The 9675-nt window shown below is 33.4% G+C and overlaps 1 protein-coding gene across 1 annotated transcript; it reads left to right on the top strand.

Annotated features, from left to right (window-relative positions):
- The first annotated feature begins 329 nt into the window (after nt 1–329).
- Nucleotides 330–9361, top strand: LOC114612302 (pancreatic alpha-amylase-like). Its single transcript, XM_028757253.1, has 10 exons — nt 330–518; nt 844–990; nt 1759–1947; nt 2795–3025; nt 4673–4806; nt 5511–5633; nt 5726–5825; nt 7106–7224; nt 7331–7456; nt 9138–9361. Exons 1-10 carry the CDS (start codon nt 351–353, stop codon nt 9325–9327), a joined length of 1527 nt encoding a protein of 508 aa, XP_028613086.1. The 5' UTR covers nt 330–350; the 3' UTR covers nt 9328–9361.
- Nucleotides 9362–9675: the final 314 nt, after the last annotated feature.

Here is a 9675-nt window from a genome sequence, read left to right as displayed (position 1 = left end):
CCTCAATAGATTATTTTTTTTTCTATTTAGAACATAAATACTGTACATATTTGCAAAAACAAACATGGCTACATTTACCTCTAATTTTAATTTCCTTGTATTGGAGGATGACATCAGAAGTAGAGATCTATAGTACTCAAACAATATATGGTCTCCAAGGGCTTTCAGTTTATTTTCTATGAGAGTTTTTAAAAGTCCATCACCTGTTCACATCCACACTGCAAATCTTTTAGATTACAAAGAAAGAGATCATTCTCTAAATATTTATTCATAAATATTGACTTGATAAACTGTACCTTTTTCAGGATATAAATAGGCGCTAGAGAGAACACTGACAACTTCAAAGCAAAATGAAGTTCATCCTGCTGCTTTCCCTCATTGGGTTCTGCTGGGCTCAGTATGACCCACATACTACAAATGGGAGGACTGCTATTGTACACCTATTCGAGTGGCGCTGGGTTGATATTGCCAAGGAATGTGAGAGATACTTAGCTCCTAAGGGATTTGGAGGGGTGCAGGTAAGATTAGTTCACAAATTAAATGCAGAGATTACTGTGCTACTATAGTATTCTAATCAAGACTAATGACTTTAGAGCACAACTTCATTTCACACATAATTTTGCTGAGAAAGGGAAAGGTTTAGTAGTTGTAGCATCTTTATACTTACTGTAGAATTATCAGGAGTATCTCTGCAAAGGTTTTCTATATCTGGTGATGGTTATTCAGCAGAAGTGAATGTTTATAGGTTGAGAAGTAATGTCAGATTATTGATAGCTATCTACAAAATTTAGGTATGTAATGTAAGCCAAAATCTGATATTAATTATGACTGTTCTATTTGTAGGTCTCTCCACCCAATGAAAATATTGTAATTCATAACCCCTTTAGACCTTGGTGGGAAAGATATCAACCAATCAGCTACAAAATTTGCACAAGATCTGGAAATGAAGATGAATTTAGAGACATGGTGACGAGGTGCAACAATGTTGGTGTAAGTGAAGACACATTTTCTTAAAATTATTATATATGAAAATATTTCTCTTTTGTGTCTATCTCTTTTTGTTTTAAGCAGGTTTTAAATTTCTAAAACTTTACTTTATATTTTATGTGTTATTGAAAAATAGAATTCTATCTTATTGTCAACTTTTGAAATTCTTGAATACATACCATTTGAGGTTGAAGGAATAGTACTCATAAAGTAAAATGTTGACTTTTAAAATTAATAACTATAGAAACTTACTAAAGTATTTTCATAGGCACTGATTCATATGTGAAGATTAAATTATATTTATGTGATTTCTCTTTCTAACTGAAATTTGTAGGTTTTCTTTCCCTATCATTATTTTAGGTGGTAAATATCTGCTTTGTTCTATAATGAAGAGATAAGTACCTTCGCTCTGGTTTTTAGCCAAGTTGTATATAGATTAAGCTATGTTCTTTTTCCTTGTAACTCTGTAAAATGTCAAACACAATAGTCTCTCAAATTTATACAATGTCCTACCTTGTCAAACACTGAACTTTTGTATGTAGTTTTTATGGTAGTGTCTGTTTTTTTCTCCTTAAGACCTCTATATTCTTTTCCACATAGTCTGACTATTGTTGGTTTTCTTATTTCACATTAGTTTTGTTTCTCACTTGACTCACTTTTCTAAAGTGAATATACAAAGCAGCAGATTAAACGTTTTGGAGAATTGCTGCGATATTGTAATGAAAATATAGATTTTTTAGTCCAACTAAACTGTGCACTTTTCTTTTCTAGGTCCGTATTTATGTGGATGCTGTCATTAATCACATGTGCGGCTCAGGCAATGCTGCAGGAACAAGTAGTACCTGTGGAAGTTACTTCAATCCTTCTAACAGGGAATTCCCAGCAGTTCCATACTCTGGTTGGGATTTTAATGATAATAAATGTAATGGAGAAGTTCATAACTACCAAAATGCTAATGAGGTAATAAGAGAGAGAGAGTTATGGGAATAACGAACTGTATAAACTTCTATGTATGCACAGAAATTTACAAATGCCATTGGACATAGGAAAAAAAGGATATTTCTAATACAGAATGGTAAAAAAAGTAGAAAGGAAACGTGTCCTGTATTTGTTTTACATTGTTCCGTAAGGATATGCTAAATTCAATGATAAAGTTAGGAGTGCTCTTTCAAAAATTTGTCTGAAAAAAATTAAAAGCTTGATTTAGTCAATTATATAAATATGATGAAATGGAAAATATTAGAAATACAAATCAAATATAGAAAAAGTCTTCAAAGACTGAGTCACAGTCTCATTCTTGTACCAGTATACTTAATATGAGCAACTTCTTGGCTTTGATTTTTTTGACCTATGTAAAATAAAGAAAAATGAAGGAAGAATAAAAGAGAAATGGAGAAGAAGACCTGGAGAGAACAATAAAGTGTGAGAGACAGAGAGAGAGACAGAGAGAGAGAGAGACAGAGAGACAGAGACAAGAGACAGACAGAGAGACAGAGAGAGAAAGACAGAGAGAGAGAAAGAGAGAGGGAAAGAGAGAGAGAGAGAGAGAGAGAGAGAGAGAGAGGAAAGGATGAACCAGGAATGAGAATGGACCAACATTAATGCTCACCTATCTTAACCTCTGATATTCTGTATATTTACAACAAAAGATTTCAGACTCTGTGTTCACATTAGAACATCAATACATTCCATGTCCCAATTAAAACCCATATAAAACTTCACTATTGATAAATGTGTGAATGACTGAATGATGTATTCTTAGATAGAAATACCTTTTTATAAATCAATCATTTTTTTTCCCCAACAGATCAGAAACTGTCGTCTGTCTGGCCTTCTGGATCTTGCACTTGATAAAGATTATGTTCGGACCAAGGTGGCTGACTACATGAACCATCTCATTGACATCGGTGTAGCAGGGTTCAGACTTGATGCTGCTAAGCACATGTGGCCTGGAGACATAAAGGCAGTTTTGGATAAACTAAATAACCTAAATACAAAATGGTTCTCCCAAGGAAGCAGACCTTTCATTTTCCAAGAGGTAGAACAATATATAGTTGTTTTTTTATTTTTTTAATGTTTGATACTATAGTTTAATTGCAATGTTTCTTCACTCCCCTTTCTACCTCCAAATACTTCCATGTACCTAGCATGCATACTTTCCTTCAAGTTCATGGCCTCTATTTCTTACTTACTGTTATTTTATGTATATATGTGCATGTATGTATGTAAAATATATACATATATGTATGTATAAATACAATCATGTATGTGTATATGTACTCAGACACACAAAACACACATATGTATTTCCTAAAGATAAATGATGTATTTCATAGTGCTTCATAGGTAAGTGATTCACTTTAGATATTGCTTCCCCACATGTACATTTACAAAGTTGACGTGGTACTGGACAATCAATTGTTGTGCTCTTCCCTCAGGAAGGCTCCCTATACTCTGTTTTCTATAGTTCTTTGCATTGGATTTAAAGCCTCATGGGATTTTTCTTTAAATATTATCGTTTTGTAAACCAGATATCAGATTTCTTTACTCATACAATTAATAATGTAGGTTAATAACTCAGTCACATGTAGACTTATCATTCTGTTCTTAAAAATACAAAAGTTGTTAATCAGAAATACCACATTTTATTATTTTTTAAAAATTGGTTATTTTATTTATTTACATTTCAAATGCTGTCCCCCTTTCTGGTCTCCCCTCCCCAAACCTCCCATCCCATCTCCTTTTCTTTTGCCTTTGAAAGGGTGCTCCCCACCTGGCCACCCACTCCAGCATCACCCCTCTTCAACCCCCTACACTGGGACATCAAGCCTTCATAGAAACAAAGATCTCCCCTCCCACTGATGCCAGATAAGGCTGTCCTCTGCTGCATATGTAGCTGGAGCCATGGAACCATTCATGTATACTCTTTCTTTGATGGTTTAGTCCCTGAGAGCTCTGGGGGGTCTGGTTAGTTGATATTGTTAGTCTTCCTATGGGGTTGCAAATTCCACTTCATCTCCTTCAGTCCTTCCCTTAACTATTCTTTTGTGGTCCCCAGGCTCAGTCTAATGGTTGGCTGTGGGTATTTGAATCTATATTAGGTGCAGGAAGAGCCTCTCAGAGGATAGCTATGCTAAGCTCCTGTCAGCAAGCACTTCTTGGCATCAGCAATCTTGTTTCAAGGCAGTGCTAAATTCATTTTACAAGACAGAAAAATCATAATGCTTATAGTCTCAAGACAATCTTTCCGATTTTGTGTTTTGTCTCATGTTATTAGCATTGGAGGTATTTAAGGCAAATGGATGAAGCCTTTTCTTCAGCAATAATATTACATGAAGTGTACTGAGGATGACAATATTATACCTCTAATTTATTTAGAAAAGTTCATGAGTTTATAAGTGCTTCTATTGTTGACAAGTGTTATCTTATTGTGAACTAGTGAACTGTCCCTTCTGACAGTCATCCTGGAGGATAAAAATGACTCTTTTGTAATTTGGATTGTAATTTGCTTTCCTTCAATAATGTGACATATGGTTCATGAATGAAATCAGAATGTAGGTATATAGAAAACCATTAGTAACATTTCAAATAACAGAATTATTTTAAAATTCTAAATAATATCATCTTTCAATAATATGATTTAAAGATGTACATAAATTGACACTTGCCCCAATATCTCTCATAGGTCATTGATCTGGGTGGTGAGGCAGTTAAAAGTAGTGAGTACTTTGGAAATGGTCGTGTGACAGAATTTAAGTATGGTGCAAAACTTGGCACAGTTATCCGCAAGTGGGATGGTGAGAAGATGTCATATTTAAAGTAAGTATATACCATTTCATCATTTGATCTATCATACATTTGTTGTCATTTGGCATCAATAAGATGTATCTTTAAATATTCTAACTTACACAACTACGACGTTGTTGATTACTAGTTAAGCTTATTGTTCAACAACCCTTAATTAATCATATTTTCATTTGGTATATTAATCACCTCATAGCAGTGGAAATCCAAAATATCACTTAGTGATTTTTTTTTCTGTTTCTGATAAGTCTCTTAGATTCTAAGATTGTTTGTTCATGGTCTACTAAAAGTATGTTAGTAAAAATAGTTGTACTCATAAGTGATCCCTATAATGTGGCCACAGTATGGAATTTCCTAGTGCAACGTTAGAGAAGTAACTGAAAATTTCAAAAGTTTGTAATTTAAAGGCACAGTTACAAATTCATTTTCATTCTATACTATATAATATGGATATCTTTATTCTCAAGTCCATAATATTATAATACAATAAAAAAGATCTAAAGAGCAAAATCTCAGAAAAACAGTTTACATAGTAAGACCTAAATGTGTATAAGATTCCTATTTATGTTACTATAGAAAATTATATATGTATATTTATATATATGCATGTCTATATGAAAGATTTCTCATGAAATTGTCATTTATTTAGATAATTGAGAATGTCATATGTAATGTTACACTAAGCATTGTGAAAGAATAATGTGCTTTTAAAAATGCAGGAACTGGGGAGAAGGCTGGGGTTTCGTGCCTACTGACAGAGCCCTTGTGTTTGTGGACAACCATGACAATCAGCGAGGACATGGTGCTGGAGGAAAATCCATCCTGACATTCTGGGATGCTAGGTAAGACAACATTCTTTGCTACTGTGGAGTCTGCTTTTAATGACAGTAAAGCATTATATACTTCTTCTTTAACACTATTTTGAAACTTTCAGAATGTATAAAATGGCTGTTGGATTTATGTTGGCTCATCCTTATGGATTCACAAGAGTAATGTCAAGTTATCGCTGGCAAAGAAATTTCCAGAATGGAAACGTAAGTCTTGGAGTTGTTTGAAGCATATTTTTTTCTAGAAAGGAAAGTGGTTCTGTTTAAGTTCATGTAAATTTATAGCATATGGAATTATTACTAAGTGTTCATTCACTACAGTTTTTTAAAATGAGGGCAATGAAGAAGTACCTGATAGTGAAAATGAAGTAGTTGAAATATTAACAAAATGCAGAGTGAAAACAATTACTCCTGGTAAAGCCCTGACTCATAGATTTAACATTGAATTATGCCTGGTAACACCAAAAGAAATTTTAAATTATTTCTGCTCTTGGTACAATAAATGTCATAAATGTCATCATGTAAAAATACTTGTATTTTTCCTGTGGAATTAGAGAGCATCTGGTTTGAGGTTGATTAAGGAAACTATAGTAGATAAGAGCTTAGGAGAATCACAGAACAGTGATTTGAAGAAGCAATCCATGGGAGCCTTGAATCATATCCAATATATGTTTGTTTATTAGTTGAATATGTGTAAACAATTTCAAAACTTAACTAACCAATGAGACTACAAGATATCTTAGAGCTATGTGAAATATCATATCTCAGTGGAAAATACTAGCCTTATAGAGACACATAGAATGAATATATATATATTAAACTTATAATATATATTATAATAAATATAAATTAAATTAAATATGTATTAAATATATATTAATATATTTATTAATATATTTAATATATATTAAATATATATATTATAAATTTGCCAGACACTTTTTAGTTTCTTTGAATACAATCCCTTTGTTGTGTATTGAAATTCATTCTCTTTTTGAAGTACTCTCATGAGTAGAATAATTTTTTAGAGGTATATTCAAGTATTTTGCCATCATAAGATGCTCATTTATATTTTGATATACTTAATAATGTCAGAACATTTTAGCACATTTTATAAGCTACTGGTAAGAAATAAACTAACATTAACTTTAAAATTATTATATTAAAAGAATTTTCATAGACTATTTTAATTTTTATAGTAGCCAATAACTATATCTGTCTTTTATGTGTATACTGAGGCACATTCATGTAGTGAACAGTGATGGAAATATTTCAGGGAGTAACTGGAGTCTGTTTCAATATGGTTGTAGAGAACCTCAGTTTGTACAGAAGCTAAAAACACAGTCAAAGTCAGTGAAAACAATTAAGGACTTAGATAACAATTACCCACTGCAGAGACAGAATTAGCCAGTGGACTTGGTTTTCTGTAGTGGCAAGAGTCAGGGAGCTACAGGCATTCAAATGATGTGTTTCTTTTAATAATTAAGGATCAGAATGACTGGATTGGACCACCTAATAACAATGGAGCAACAAAAGAAGTGACCATTAATCCTGACACCACTTGTGGCAATGACTGGGTCTGTGAACATAGATGGCGTCAAATCAGGTGGGATGTCCCCTTCAGGTCTTGTTTAACAAGGAAGTTGTTTAACCTTTTATTTTAAACTTTTAAAATGTTGAAATGAGCATTTTACTTGATGTTGTGTTTTTAGGAACATGGTTGCCTTCAGGAATGTAGTCAACGGTCAGCCTTTTGCAAACTGGTGGGATAATGGCAGCAACCAAGTAGCTTTTGGCAGAGGAAACAGAGGATTCATTGTCTTTAACAATGATGACTGGTAAGTAGATATTGATTAGGGAATGGTTGTATAATATTACACTCCAAGATGCTTCTTTTCTTTTTCGGTTCATTTATATTTTTCATATGTAATAAATCTTTTTTACAATTAATTTAAGCTGCAAGCAAATATTCAGTATTCATAAGAACAATGCTGTTTAGTTTCCTATTTTTTTATGTTGATACAATTTTGATTTTTCTGAACTTTAATCACAGTGTACAATGATAGTTGCAAATATTCACACTTAAGGCTGATTTGACACATTTTACAAAGTATATAAATAGTTAATATATATCTTAACATCATTAAAAATATGCCATACTAGTACTGGAGTGCTTTTCCCATTGCCTTTGATTGTAATTTATACGTTAGTCCATTATACTTATACAGGGTCTTCAATTATCTGCCTGCATGTTTTACATATTTTAAAAGCATATGTGTACTTGCATTTGTTGTTATGAGTGCCTTCAAGTGGTCACTTACTCTGGGTTTAAAACCTTCAATCTTGTTATTTTACCTGTAGTCCTTTTATCTGAGTCTTCTTTTATGACTCCCTCACCTGTAGTACTCAAGATCAGATACTAGTAGTGGTGCTTGTTACTGTGAGGGAAGAAGCAGCCTTATTGTTTTGAGTTTGAAGCCATCTTGATCTGCATAGTAATTTCAGTACAGCCATGGCTGGCTAGGCAGAGAGAACAAAGAAAATGTACAAAACAAAAAATAGAAATTTAAACTACAGTGCAGAGCACATAAAAAAGAAGCAGACTCAATTGATGCACTCTGTAAATGTCTTTAAAAAAAAACAAAGAAAATGAATTCTGTGTCTCACAAAGTAAACAAATCAGAAAACATTCTATTGCAGAGAATCTCTTTAGGAGACAGTGAACTGATTCAACTCAGCTTTCTATCTGGTTGAAAATATTTTTCTCAGCCTGGCGGTGGTTGTGCATGCCTCTAATCCCGCACTTGGGAGGCAGAGGCAGACGGATATCTGAGTTGGAGGCCAGCTTGGTCTACAGAGTGAGTTCCAGGACAGCCAGGGCTATACAGAGAAAACCTGTCTCCAAAAACAAACAAACAAAAAAAAAACAAAGAAAGAAATTTTTCTTTAAAGCACGCTTTATTGGCAACTACAAAAAATGAAGTACATAATATTTGTTTTCTGAATGAGCACTTGGTTTTAATTTTTGGAGAATTACTAAAATTTCTTTATACAATCCGTTTTCTACCACAAACATTTATGTATCCATACATGTGCTAGATTATGTTTAATTTGAAAAAAATTTCATGTGGCATTATGTAATCTAAGAACTTTTGAAGAATGAATGCAAATAAAAAAATTAATCAGTTTAATCCAGCAGAAGATAGACTGGAAACAAAGACAATCACAGAAGAACTTTAGTGCTGAGTTTCTCTGCAGTCTCAGTTTTTCTGTCTGGTCACTACAAGCAATGAAGCAAATAGCCATTTAAAATAATGACTTTGGGATAGAGAATTTGTTTGCTCCAGCTGACACAGTCTTGGTGTTTGTATTCTCTTACTGAACTCTGAGTTCATACTGTTCTATAGCACAAGGTTGGGGTAGGGCACTTATGGTTCTGTGAAGAACACGTAACAGATTTTCCTATATTTGACTGGGTTGAATTCCAAGTTAATATTTAATTAACTTTTTTTTTTCCAGGGCTCTGTCAACAACTTTACAGACTGGTCTTCCTGCTGGCACATACTGTGATGTCATTTCTGGAGATAAAGTCGATGGCGGTTGCACTGGACTTAGAGTAAACGTTGGCAGTGATGGCAAAGCTCACTTTTCCATTAGTAACTCTGCTGAAGACCCATTTATTGCAATCCATGCTGACTCAAAATTGTAAGAGTCAAATTAAAGACATGTAGAGAGCACATCAATTGAGTCTGCTTCTTTTTTTATGTGCTCTGCATTGTAGCTTAAATTTCTATTTTTTTATTTATTATAATGCGTGCATGTTGCTGTGTCTGTCTGAGCACTGGAATGTATATAGGATGTGTAAACAATCCTGTGCCATGGTGTGACCTCTCTGCCTTTTCCCACGAGCTGTGGGGCTCAAACTGAATCATCAGGCTTCCTTGAAAAGTACTTTATCTGCTGTTGTATGTTGCCAGCTCATATGTCCCTTACTTCTTAGATTTCATTTCCTTGTAGTAAAAACCATAAACAATAAACGAATAGGCAGAACTCACAA

This window comes from Grammomys surdaster, unplaced genomic scaffold (genome assembly GCF_004785775.1).
Source record: "Grammomys surdaster isolate TR1022 unplaced genomic scaffold, NIH_TR_1.0 126158, whole genome shotgun sequence".
In the NCBI taxonomy this organism is placed as follows: domain Eukaryota; kingdom Metazoa; phylum Chordata; class Mammalia; order Rodentia; family Muridae; genus Grammomys; species Grammomys surdaster.
This window is presented reverse-complemented; position numbering and strand designations above follow the sequence as displayed.